General features: G+C 46.4%; 1 protein-coding gene across 1 annotated transcript; it reads right to left on the bottom strand.

Annotated features, from left to right (window-relative positions):
- Window positions 1–1,384: 1,384 nt before the first annotated feature.
- Window positions 1,385–2,353, bottom strand: LOC131925346 (coiled-coil domain-containing protein 121-like). The gene has a single exon (XM_059280644.1). The coding sequence runs from the start codon at window positions 2,351–2,353 to the stop codon at window positions 1,385–1,387; it is 969 nt and encodes a 322-aa protein (XP_059136627.1).
- Window positions 2,354–14,117: the final 11,764 nt, after the last annotated feature.

Here is a 14,117-nt window from a genome sequence, read left to right as displayed (position 1 = left end):
ACCCACGGCTTCTCTTCCTACTTTTTCAGTTATCTGTGTTCAACTTCAGTCCAAAATCAAATGGAAAATTCTGGAAAGAAGCAATTCATATATTTTATGTGTCCAAGAAGGACAGTGAAATCTTGTACCATCCTAGCATCTCATAAAGGTCACAAATGATCCTTGCCCAGTGTATCCATGTTGTATACACTATCTACCTATTAGCCACTCAATAGCTGTCTAGTTTATTAGACGGACTGTTGCCTATTGCAATGTTTGTATGAAAATAGCCTTGATGTAGTGGCCTAACTCTGCGTCACGATGCTTACATCATTTTCCTATTTCATCTCATCAATAAATGTTCTATCACCTCATCAAAAGGGTGATAATAGTATAATGAAACATAAAATGAATATTACATAGAAATACTACATAGATGTAGTGTTTCTACTGCATTTATAAAGCTGGGGGAGTAAGAAATAATCACAGGCACCGGGAGGCAGAGCCAGGAGGATCTCTGTGAGTTTGAGGCCAGCCTGGTCTATAGAGTGAGATCCAGGACGGGCACCAAAACTACATGGAGAAACCCTGTCTTGAAAAACCAGAAAGAAAACAGAAAAAAGAAATAATCACAGGTAGGTTTTGTTTTTAACAATACTGTTTAATGGCAAAGTGCATATTTCACCATCTATGTTAAAAGTTAGATAAGACACCTTGAAAAGTGAATCCCCCTTTTAATCTTATTTCAAATGACTCCATTTTACATATAATTAAAGCTGAAAATTCTAGAAAGTTACTTTGAAGTTTTCATTACCGATTATTTCTGAGAAACATAAAGCCAATTGCATTTGCCCATGCAGGGGCATTGCTGAAATACATGACCATTCTCCCAGACCAGGACCCCACAGTTCAACAAACGACCAGCCCATCACAAATGCAAACATGCAAACCCTCTCAGCAAATAAGCAAACAAACAAACAAAAAACCCCTACAGTTGAAAATATGATTCCTAGTTGTTTCAAATGGTCAAAAAATACACAGAACTTATGAATTATACACTGCACCGAATTATACACCACACTTTGGGGACTACAAAGTATACACGAAGAAAAAAATAACTGTGTTGGAACTAAAATAACACGTCCTAACTAATCTGAGAATTTCAAATGCTGCTATAAAAATGAGTAGCACAACTCTTTAAAAAGTTTTCCAAATGTTCTAAATCTCTGGAATCCACAACAGCCCCAGGCAGGCAGCCAGCCAGGATGTAGATCCCAGGCTAGGAGCACAGACCAATATCACAACTGCCCCTTCCTGAAAACACGCTTGTATTCTCCACGAAGGATACTTTTTAGATTGTAGATTATCTCAAGTGCTCAAATTCTTTAATCCGTTCTGGTAGCCGTTACTTTGAATTTGTTCTTGATTTGGTGCTCAGCATGGTCTTCGAAGCACTCTGTTCCTTAAGGCATGGATTATGAGCACGGTGGCGCTCACGTTCTGCCTGCAGCCGCCGCCGACCCCTGGTCAAGGCTTCTAGATACCACTGCTCCTCCTTCACCAGCTGCTGCTGCTTCTCCAACCCGATTCTCACAGCTTCCACCTTCCGGTATTCCTGACTCAGTTGCTGGAGCTCCTTCCGTAGCTGCTGGTTCTCTCTGTGGAGACTGCCACAGAACTCAAAATGAGCCTGCTTGCAGGCCTGCGCCCAGGCCTTGTACTTCCTCGTAAGCCCCTTAGTGCTGATCTGCCCCAGCTCCATCAAGTCCAACTCTTGCAGCTCCTTCTCCATGAGGGCCTTCTCCCGAAGGAACCGGATGTGTGCCTCCTGGTCCTTGGCCGCTGTCTCACCTCGGATTTTCTCTTTCTCCTTCTCCAAGGTCTGTATTGTCGTGTCCTGCCTTTCCTTTACCGTGTAAACGGTCTTCAGTGCCTGCAGCTGCTGCCTTAAGTCCTCCTGGGTCTTTCTGCCCTGCAGGAGCTGTGCTCGAAGGGCTGCGTTTCTCTGGGTGTATCTGGATGCCAGCTCTTGTCGCCTTTGCTCTATCTCGCCACACTCCTGGGCACATTGCTTCCACAGCGCCTCCCGTTTCTTCTCACACCGCTCGCTGCTTTTGTGCAGGTAGTCCATGAAAAGCTGGTTTTCAGCCTGCACACGGTGTTTTTCTTCCAGCAGCTGCCTGGTGTCCTTTAGCAGCCTTTCCCGCCGGCATTTAGTTTCTTGGATTTGCTGGCTCAGCTCCTTCAGCGCCACCGCTGTCTTCCTGTTCACCTGTTTCTCCAACCTCGTTAGCAGCTTTGGCTTGAGACCCGCATTTAAAATAGTAAGGAGTGGTGTGGGCGGAGGGGTACTTCTAGGGCTCTGGGCAAGCATGCTCCTGGAATCCGCAGGTCAGGGAGGGTAACTGCAAGGGAGCAAGCCCAGGTGGTGGGTGTCATTCCAAGGCACAACGTCCTGAACCAACGTTCCCAAGGTTTCTCCCTCTGGTGGTCAAGGCGACCAGGCTACGCCCAGCCTGCCAAGAAGTTGCAGGGCTCACTCAGAGCAGCGTCAGAGACTGTCCAGGGCTGGCCTTGATCTCTGGGGGTTCCCTTGGAGACCAGAGCTCCTGGCTCCAAGCTGGCCAGCCCTGTCCTGGGGACCCCTCTGGCATTGCCCTCCTGGGAACCAGCGCTCCTCCCTCCCGGGCCTATCCAGGGGTCAGCGCCCTCTTCCGGCTCTGCGGTCCCTGCTGCATTTGCATGGAGCTCTGAGAACCTGTCAGGTTGACCCCAGCCTCAGCGATCTGCCCTGATCTGCCCTTCACCAGCACCCCAGCTTTAGGGTGGAAAGGAGGGATTCTCCACACACTAGCAGGGGTATAGCCAGGCTCATCTCCACAGTGCTGGGGCTTGGGTCTGCAGAATAAATGGCGAGATCTAGGGCTGGAGTGGGTTGTTTGAGTTTTCTTGAGTTCCCTGTGAGTTGTTGAGAATGACAGCATTTAGGAAACTGCCCTTGTACCGGGGACCTTGGGAGCGCAGAAGAGACTAACTATGGCAGATGGATGGCCAGGAGGAGAGGAAGGAGGTTCCCAAAGAACCGGAGGGTCCAGGCTTCGCACAGTCTTGCCATTAACTCCAATTCCTTCGAGGTGCCTGTCATGTGCATCCTCAGGGCATGCTTGGTACTACTGACCATGTAGCACTAATAATAGTGTGTTGAAGGTGAAGTTGCCGGGTTCTTGAAATCTGAGGCTATTAATAACTCTGGAACCCCAAAATGTATTTCTTCTACCATGAAAGAAATGGGGACTGTTATAAATGCCTGCGTCTTATCTCTTGGATATAATGGTTGTGATTTGGGGCAACTTGTTTAACTGAGGTATATACCCCTCACACACACACATGGGATTGTGGCCTATTGGCTGCACAATGCTATCGCAAATTAATTCATCTGATCATTTAAAAAATTTTAGGTAGAGAATACATTCCCCCCCACACTTTGGCCATGAAACAAACCCCACAAACATAGAAGCTAAGAACTCCCCAGAGGCCACATCCAAGGGGGAGGGAAGAATAAGAACCTGGACATCAAGACCTCCTGGTTTAGGATAAGTAAGTTTTACTCTACCCTCAATTCTCAAAATAGTTACTGAGGAAGCCCTGCCCCTCTCTTTCTTGAAATACTTTTAATTTTGATAAGACTTTAAGTTAAGCATTATTGTCATGATATGTGAAGCAATGTGTCCAACGTTCTACAGGGTTACTAGCAGAAATGCCTGTTTTCTCATCCATCCAAGGGTCAGACAGACTAACACGCATTTCCTGGGTCAGCTCTGGAGACTAAACGACAGTATGCCTAGAAGTTTGGAGATTGTCATACCCTTCCCCACCCTACGCCCAGCTCATCATTGTGTCGTGGTTGTGCAGTGGGGGTTTTTATACTCGGCCACATGTACTTTTCTGATGATCTTTTCCTTCTGTTAAAAAGTCACAGTGTTGTCCAAACCAGTGTCAGGAAGTTCAGACACTGTTGGGACAGTGTTTGTCCTCATGGCAGTCTAAGCAGGGTAGAGAAAACAGACCTGACTTTGAGTTTGCCAGCATACTGAGCCCCGATTCCAGGTCCAGGCCTCACTACAGGAGGAGGGAGGAGGCGAAGTTAGTAGGGTTTTAGACCAGACCCGCACAAGCACCAATGACCTGGCACCAGTAAACTCCATAGAGACCACCTAAGATGATTCAGGACAAACAACATCCTTCAAGATTTCTGAACCAGGTTTAAGATTCTAGAGAATTCGTTTCTGTGGATATATGGTGGCGGCTTTAAGGGACGACTCTCGAATTATCTCCCCTCCCCCCTCACAAAGAAACCATCTGCCTAATGCTTAGGAAGCTCTTCGTGTGAAAGAGAGGACGCCCTCAGCTGCTAATGTGGCCAAAAGGTCTGCTCAGCCCCTCATACTTGACTGCGCGTGGAATGTCCGTGTCTTCTGCCCTGTCTCTCTGTGAGCTGGAAACATGTGGTCTGCACCAGGAGGGCTTTTTCTGCAGGCCCAGTTCCCAGTGGTGCCAAAGTTAAGGGAGCCTCAGAGTCTCCTGTATGCAGTTCAAAGTCTCCATCCTTGACCACAAACAAATAAGACCTCTTTGAGTTCGTGAAAATCATTGTCACAATAATGCTGATGGCCACCATTGGCTAAGCCTGTACTAAGCACCAAGCATCTTCATGTATTGTATTTGCAGTCTTCAGCATGCACTGGAGAAGTGAGATCTATTATACCCATTTTACAGACAAGGACATTGAGGCTTTAAGAAGTAACACAGCCACTGACCCCATTGGCTCCCTTGGCAAGACTGATATGCCTTCACAGAGAGCTAGATCTGTATTTCCCTAAGTGCCCTGGGATTGTTCAGACATGGCTTCCCAGACTGCTCCTGTGAGGCTCTGATTTGGGTGTTCTAGACAGAAAAGAGGGACCTGGGGTTAATTCAATGACTCTTGCCATTGGAGAGTTTGAGAAGCACAGTGGTTATATCTTCTCATTCTATAGTCCCAAGTCGTGACTCAGCCTGTGCCAGATGTATTGGAATTGTGAAGCCACATGGCTTCTAGAATCACTGTCCCCGTGAAATCTAAATATAAGAAGACACAAAGCCCCAGTTGTGTAATAGCTCTGCTTCCTATGGTCTGCCTTGATTTCCTGGAGATTCAGGATGTGAGACACAGACTAATGCCTGTAACTGGGATAATTGTGGTAAATCATCTGTTGGAGACGGGCTTTAGCAGATGCCAGCTGTGAAAAACAGCCCAGATAAACCATACAATGCCTCAGCAGGACAACACAAGCAGATTTCTCTGGCCGTGAGATGAACGCACAGTTGATGGGCTGTAGACAGTAAGAGAGAAGGTGCTACAGTCACCAGCCAGGAAATGGGCTGGGCAAGCCGCAGGTGCATAGGCTGCCTCTCTTAGAGCAGCTCCTTACCATGAGAGACAGACAGGACACTGATGCCACATGGAGCATGGAGACAGACGACTCAGAAGGCCTTCAATTTAAATTTAGATTGGAAACAAAGAGAAGTCCTTCATGCTGAGGTAATTACAAGGATTTAAAGAAAACTGCAAAACACATCTACCCCAGGCACTGAGCAGACCTTTCTCAGAAATAAAAGTAGAAAGAATGAGGTTTCATTGAATGTTCTGAATGGGCACACTAGGTTGAAAGTTCCTTTCCTGGTCGTCTGGGATGAAAACATCTGGTCCTGCAGTCACCCCGAAAGCCTTTCTGTTGGAGTTGGTTTACTTGCTTTCATTGCTCTTTCTAATGGGCCCAGTTCTTCTCGTTCAGAAGATGTGTCTGTTAGAAGGACCAGGTTCAGATGTGTATGATGAAGCTACATAGTAAAACTGGCTTACAAAAGGAAGTCCCGGGCTGGGGAGATGGCTTAATGGGCAAAATACTTCCTGTCGGAGGATGAGGCTCCCCAGCACCTACATAAAAGTCAGATAAATAGTACACATCTGTGACCTTAGTGCCTGGCTGCATGGGGCAGGTGCTGGTGGAGACAGGCAGCTTCTGGGAGCTCATTGACCATCAGTGTAGCTGAAGTGATGAGCTCCATGTTCAGTGAGAGGCTGTGTCTCAAAATAAGATGCACAATAATGAAGGAAAACACCTGATGTCAACCTCTGGCCTCCATACCTGTTCTCACACACACACACACACACACACACACACACACACACAGAGAGAGAGAGAGAGAGAGAGAGAGAGGGAGAGAAAGAGAGAGAGTGTTCTGAGGAATGATCCAGAGCAAACATGGCCATTGCTAGTCTCAAGGACTCAGGCTTCTGTTCTCCTGCCATCACGCTCACCTACTGCAGAAGACTGAGAGAAACTGGCAAGGGCCTGTCATCTTCCAAGGACATCGCCTGGAAGTTGCTGTAGGGTACTCCTGACCCCCTCTGTTTGGCCAGACAAGCCCTTGGCTACACAGCAAGGAAAGGTGGACGTGCGTGTGTGCGTGCGTGCACATTGCTGAAGGGTGGAGATCCTGACGAGAATAGACTTGGGTTTCACGATTCCACACGATGGAAGGAGATAATCAACTCCTGCGAGTCCTCTGACTGCCACACATGTGCCATGGCATACATATGAGGCGCTCATTCTCTGTCTGTGTAAAAGTAGTTTAAAAAAGATTGGTGATCCTATCAATAAGGCAGAAGGGAGGAGTGGCTACGGAAGTCAGCAAGCAGTCATTTTTCCGTGAACGTCCCACCCCAAAGACACAGGTCATGGGTGATTATATCGGTATGATACTGTGTAAGACAGGACTGGGTGACCGTGGGATCTTGGGACAAGTCTCCCTTTTCTGTCTCCTCTGCCTCGGGGCACATAGGGTTGAAATATTCTTCCCCAGCTTCATCCATCACACCTCTGATACCACCTCCCACCAGGTGTCTCGGAAAAGCTTGTGCCAAGTGCTCAGCAAGACTACCCTCATCTTCAAGTCCTTCCTGGATCCCATGAACGTGTTAGTTACTGATTCAGAAAGGATGTGCCCACTTTGTACACTTGTCAGGAACATTCTAGAAGGTACATGTTTCCTGGAATCCCGACCAGCAGCTCCATTGGTAATTCCACTGCTGAGCTCCACCCACATGGACACTTCCTGTCATGCTGTGGATCTTACACTCCTGCTATGATAGACATTGTTCCACCCATCATCTTTGGTCTGAGTTCAAATTTGATCATTAGGGACCCTCAGTGGGTCTAAGGAGGTGCTATGATGGGATGGCTGTGAAGAGAGGTTGCCCAGCTCAAAGGGTTGAGTTTACATTCAACTGGGATTTGCTCTGTGCCATGTGTGAGGGAGATGGACTTGTCATACCCATTTTGCAGATGAGGAAGCAAAGCCAGCAGCTGCTGGCTCCATGCGAACCCAGCTTGTAAGTGAGTGATAGTCAGGTTTTAGGTGTCATACCCTTTTCACTCCAGAGAGGGCTCACACTCCCTACCCTGTACCTTCTAAGGCACTTCCCTGACACACCCATTAGGCCAACACACTTCTTGATGCCATTCACAACTAGACAAAGTCAGAGCAGAATGTGGCTGTGAGTACTGTAAGAGCAGAGTGCTTCTCTTTGCTCTGCCCTATGGGAGTTGAGCAAGGCAGAGGACTTCCATACTGCGTGGATGCTGGCTAATCGCTCCAAAGCAGAGTCTGCCCAGTGTCAGCCTGCAAGTGGCAGTAGGTTTTAGGTGGGTGTTCATTTCACTTTGGAGTTCTGCCTCTCTGGGTGCTTTTGGACAGTGATGCTAATGAGCCATCAAGGGTGCCGAGTAAGGGGTAATTTATTCCCTTCTCCGGAAGCTGAGGCTAGCATCTCCTTGATGACAGATAATCTCTTCCCACAGGGACAAAGAGTAAAACTCAGCATCCTAACGAGTGGCCTGCCTGGGTGTCATGACTAATGCTTGTCTTGTGAAGTGAAGAGAAAGGCCTTATTCCCAGACACACTTGTGTGCCTTCTGAATGATGCTGACTCCAGGCTTGGTCCCTGGGGAGGGACACCAGCCAGCTCTGAATATTTTTCTGGGGCTGTTGGCTTGGAAAACCACATGAGGCTTTATTTGTTATTTACTCTTCACAGTGTTTTAATTTCTGACATTTGGATCATGTAGCCATTTTGGTCATTGTCTCAGTACCCAGTTTGTGGTGGCTCCACCAGATTTCGACCAGGGGGCTAGACTTCTTCAGAACGATAGCTTTAGATGACATTTCTTCAGTCTAGATCAATTTCTCTGCACGGCTCAGATTGTTTAGAGGGGAAAGAAGAATTCATTGCTTGGGAGATGACATACTTCATCCTGGAACTAAGCCTCTAAAGAAATTTCCCCGCTGTTTACAAAGTGGCCTCTGTAATACACTAGACAAAATGGCTGGTGACACACATTCCTGTGATTTATGGGTGTCGGGTTGAGCAAATAAAAATACGCAAACTAAATTTGAATTTCAAATCAACGTTTTTTAATAAAACCATATCACATTCAATGTTTGAAGTATCCCCTACTTAAAAATTACTTGATGTTCATGGGGTTCAAGGTCCAGTCACACACAGCAGGGTTCAGTAGCAGAGTACTTGCTTAGTAGGTCTGAGACCCTAGGTTCCATCACACACACACACACACACACACACACACACACACACAGAAAGAGAGACAGAGACAGAGAGCCCTCAAATTCAACTGGGATTTCTGTATTTTATCTAGCACTGTGACTTGTGATTAAAAACAACACCGAGCCGGGCTGTGGTGGCTCATGCCTTTAATCCCAGCACTCGGGAGGCAGAGCCAGGCGGATCTCTGTGAGTTCGAGGCCAGCCTGGGCTACCAAGTGAGTCCCAGGAAAGGCGCAAAGCTACACAGAGAAACCCTGTCTCGAAAAAAAAAAAAAACCAAAAAAAAAAAAAAAAAACAACACCGAGACACATACAGCTGCTTTTGTTTGCTTATCAGGTATTTTTAGCCATGTTGTATGTGCACAAAACTGAGGTAGTCAAATAGCTCCACACATAGCCTGGTGTGGTGGTGCACGCCTTTAATCCCAGCACTCAGGAGGCAGAGGCAGGTGGATCTCTGTGAGTTCGAGGCCAGCCTGGTCTACAGAGCTTGTTCTAGGACAGCCAGGGCTACACAGAGAAACCCTGTCTCAAAAAACTAAACAACAACAACAAAATAGTTTCATTCAGTTTCCTTTAAAACTTCTTCTGTTATTCCCTCGCTTCATTTCCCAGTCCCAAAGCAGCCATTTTTAGCTCCTGTAACTTTTTTTTCTGGCAAGAGGATGTTTAGCTCGATTTTTCTAAATGTCACACTTATATCATGCATGATATGTCTTGATTCTCAGCTTCAGATATCATGTGTTGACGCCCTTTTGGAGGGCCAGGTGAGAATTCAAGCCTTTGTTGATTGCTCCTCAGGTTGACCTCCCTCCTCCACAGCCTCTCAATATATTTATGCAATATTGATCTGCTCTATACCTAAGGCTTACATTGTCATTATCATGGATATCATATTTACAGCTGAGCTGTTTACGTTTCCTTTGTGATGTAACTTTTCGTAGCTTTTGTTTTTAAGGCGAACAGCTGTTTGTTTTGCTTGCTTTTTAAGGCGTTTCTTACTCCCTTGTCTATAAACTCTCTCCCAGTTGTACATGTCACTGAATATTCGAAACATCGGCTCTTCTTTCTTACTGCCTCCGGCTTCAGTTGGTTGATCTTTTGGTCACCTGCCTCTGGGAATCTCCCTTCTTCACTCTCTGTCACTGTAACAAGTACCTGAGACAAACTTACTTCAAGAGAGGAAAGGTCTCTCTTGCTTCACAGTTGTACAAGTTTTCAGTCCCTGACGATCGGCCCTGTCCCTTTGCACACATGCCAGCCCAGCATGTCACATGGGGGAGCAGAGTGGAGTAGGACTGTTCATTTCATGGTTCAATGTGAAAGAAGACGAAGAGACCAAAGTCCAGTGGTTCCATTTGAGGGTAGAGCCCAGTGACCTAAAGACATCCCGTTAGACCCCACCACTCAAAGACCCCCACCTCCCAGCAGCATCTCCAGCTGGGGACCAAGCCTTCAACACATGAGCATTTAGAAGCCATTTAAAGTCCACACCCTAACAGCCATCATTTGGGGTGCTCTCTCAGCCTCTCTGTCCTGGGTCACCTGTTCCTAGGGTGATGTTCCCATTTTTGGTTCTCACTCTAATCTTGATGTAGTATATCTTTCAATAAACCCTTGATAACTACTTGTTGATGTAAGAGTGAATGAATCAACGAAAACCAGCAGTGTGTGGACCATGCTATAGTCCCTGCCACACACAGGACCTTCACCTTTGCTCTGCACCTCACCAATCCCTTCTTCTCTCCCGGACTTGATATCAAGTCAGGGTGCCATCATTTTCCCTTCCTTCCTTCCTTTCCTTCTTTCCTTCCTTCCTTCCTTTCCTAAAACAGGGTTTCTCTGTTTAACCTTGGCTGTCCTGGAATTCACTTGGGCACTGGTGGCACAAACTTTTAATCCCAGATCTTGGGAGGCAGAGGCAAGCCGATCAGAGTTCAAGGCCAGCCACCATGTTCTCTATGCAATGACAGAGCAAACAGCACTAATGAGTTGGTTAATGGAGGACGCTGGATTACAAGCAGGAGACCCAAATGTCTTTTTGGCCCAGCTTTGGAGAGATGCTTAGCCCCTCATGTCCTCTGAGACCTGGTCAAATCTCATGCCATTAAAGAGCCAGATTGTCTGAACCCAACTGACTCCCATCATGCCAAACAAAACTGTCTGAATGAAGAGCCATTAAAATGTCATTATAAGCAGCGGACGCTGGATGTAGAGATTTAGAGAGCTGCTCTAGTAGTGATGAGTAATGGAGACAAGAGGATACTCGCTTTTGAAATTTGTTTTTTCATCCTCTTCTTGAGTAGAGATTAAATAAAGCACTTAGTGGTTAAATGGCTTGATTCACGCCTAATGAGTGTGGATTGTGTGAAGACGAATTCATTCTGTCTAGATTGCAGCTCAGCAGAGGATGTTTCTGCTTCCTCAATCAAAGCCTCAATTTTCTTTTTCATTCATTTTTCTGTACCCACGAGAATAACGGTACAGAATGGGAATCTGAGTAGGACTCTTTCTGGCACACCGGAAGCATGCCCCAGACATCACCGGGTCTGGCCAGAGATGTCTGCAGCGACAGTCCTGCTAAGAAATAAAAGTAATGTGGATTGGCTCCAAGCTGAATCAATCTCTCTGTCTCTCTGTGTGTCTCTGTATGACTGTCTGTCTGTCTCTAGTTCCCTTCCTTTACTTAAAGCATTCATTTATTCTGTACTTTTATAAGAAGAGTGAAGATTGGCTCAGCCTGTTTTGTGGATGGAGAGAATGACACAGAGAATTCACACCTGGGCAGAGGAGAACATAAACATGGAGAGTTTCCTCTGAACAATGTGGCTGACAAGAGCATGAGGTTGTGAGCAGGGAGCTGAAGACACATGGTCATGATGAGTAACAAAAGGTTCTACGTAGCTGGGGGAAGTCAAGTTGCTATTGTGGATTAATAAAATTATTTATATGTATGTCTGTGCCTGCATGGGTTTATGCATACCAAGTACATGCAGGTGCCTGAGGATGCTAGAGAGGTTATTGGATTCCCAGGAACTGGAGTTACAAGCGGTTGTTAGCCACCTGTGTGGGTGCTGGGAGCTGAACCTGGATCCTCTGCAGTAACTACTCTTAACTGATGAGCCATCTCTCCAGATCTGAACATTTTTTTAATGTAATATAGTTGCTTATATGGTATAGTTCTCTGTCCTATTTTGAGGTGAGAATCCTACATGAAATTAATTTTATTAAAGCACAATTTGGAAGGCTCTGTCTTGGGTTGATAATAGAAATTTTGAAGGTAACATTTGTTGGGGGGCGAAGTATGTTTTAGCTTTGCTAAGTTTCAAAAACTAGGTCTTTTTCTACCCTGGACAACTAGATAAAATAGTTACGATTTCTGATGAAAGAGAAGCGGAAATTGAAAATCAAAGAAGGAAAGAAGCGAAGGAAAGATGTATGATCCCAAATGTTAGGTGACAAAAACTATTTAGCCACATATTCTTCAATGTGTCAGCAAATCCAATAAAGACAGAGAAACTGAGGGTGATGGATGTGGACGTGCATGGACAAAGATGGATAAGCCAGCTACCAGGAACTCACTTGGGAATCTCAGGGGCTTGCCAGCATGCTCTCTGTCTGGTCAGGCAGATCCTATCCCCCCTATTCCATCTTACACGATAGCACCCATTCTCAGAGTCCTGTCTGAAATACCCTGCTCTCCTGGGGGGGTCCCTTTCAAGGTGATGGGTGGCTGCGACACACATGGCCAACCCCCTGTTGCTGTAATGGCTTGCACAGCCTTTGGGTAGAGCTTCAGAAACCACGGTGTTTGTTTTTGTAACCCTTGCAAATGCCACGATGCTTGACAATGGCATCTATTTTGTAAATAATTGTCGGAAGACTTAGTAAGTGGCTCTAATTGTTGTGTAATAATCCTGCCGCCCTGCCTTTGAGTTGTAATTTTTAAAGTGCATGCACACACATTATCTCATTTGCTTGATGGATCCTATTATAAGCAGGCAGGGCGAGTGATCGCATTGAGCAGAGTTGGGAAAGCAAGTTCAATCATCTTCTTCTCAGGCTCTGCGGAAGGAGTGATGGAGCTTGGCAGCACTGGCTGTCAGGCAGTAAGAAAAGGAGCAGAGGATCGGAATCCCTTTTGTGAGAGTCTAGATCAAATTCTAGGTCACATCTACATTCCTCCTAATTATCTTTAATTATGCCCAGATGGCCTTGCTTCCTGAGTCACCAACTGTGACGCCCACATACATAGAGACGGGACTATCTCTCAAGGTTATAAACCCCCTAATAATGACATGGTAGTACGAAACCACAAATAGTAACGTGAAACTGGCGAATCCATCTGTGTTCTTGTCCGTGCTGTGGGGTATCGGCATTGTTAGGATAAACTCCCATTGTGTCATTACCCCGCTGTGACGTGCTTGACACAGGATAAGGGCAGTGTTGGAAAAGGGGGGGTACTGGGCTCTGAGGTGGCTGTCTTTGCTTTGGGGTGTGAGAAGCTGCTACAAAACTAAAATTTCAGGAAGAAAGTGGAGGGAAATGGAATAGCAGTTAAAAGGTTTTCAGCATCCATTCTTATCCCTTCCTTCTGACACCTCATTGAGGAACCATCTCTCACTCCATAGTCCTAGTTGGGGAGATGGACCTAGACCAACTTCCCAGGTATCCACGTGACCACTGCATGGCCAGGGAGTATCTACAGTCTCTCCAGCCATGGTGATTGGCTTGGGGCTGCACGTGAGATCACTATTCCTCTAACTGTTGGAGCAGAGAGGTGTTCCCTCTGGCAGGGATGCTAGAAGGCAGATTGAGGTCAATCTGCTAGGAGGTCACCACTGTGGAGTGGTTCTGTCTGAGATAATCCATGGGACTGATGAGAAGAAAGTTGGCCTTGGCCTTGGTCTGGATGACCTATTTTAAGTCTTTGAATGCAGTTGTATCTAACATCAGTTCTACTTCCTTGGGACTATTTCAGTTTTATAAGCTAATACTTCTGCAATAAGCTAGCAAGTCTCTCTCTTTCAAGTCAATTGGAGTTCTATTTCTGTTTCTTGTTTGCTTTCGTGACTCAGAATCCTAACCAAAGCATGCAGCTTGGGGTGGTATGGGAGAAGGCTCTTTGGAACTTGGGAAAGCAAAGTGGGAGAAGTTGTTTTGATGGTGTTCGGTACGTCACAGCACCCAGGTGGGAGAGAGAGAAGGAGGAGAGCTTAGAATTCACACGGGTCTTAAGAGGATGACGTGGGCGGCAAGTGCGGAGGCAGCAGCGATTGATACAGCTAAACAATCCGTGGAAACATTGTTTGCTGCCCCTGCAGGTTGGCCCAGAACTGCCAGGGCTGTACAGGAATGGCTTGTGAAGACGTGCGCTTGCTGCTGTCACTTGGAAACTAGTCGCAAACCATAGTTGCTGTGGCATTGCTTGTATCCAAGGAGCATTTTGCTACAATCAGGGTATGAAGCC

Source organism: Peromyscus eremicus, chromosome 15 (assembly GCF_949786415.1).
Source record: "Peromyscus eremicus chromosome 15, PerEre_H2_v1, whole genome shotgun sequence".
NCBI classification, from domain to species: domain Eukaryota; kingdom Metazoa; phylum Chordata; class Mammalia; order Rodentia; family Cricetidae; genus Peromyscus; species Peromyscus eremicus.
This window is presented reverse-complemented; position numbering and strand designations above follow the sequence as displayed.

Coding starts and splice junctions, on each gene's coding strand:
- LOC131925346 (XM_059280644.1), bottom strand. CDS start 2,353: ATGCTTGCCCAGAGCCCTAGAAGTACCCCTCCGCCCACACCACTCCTT.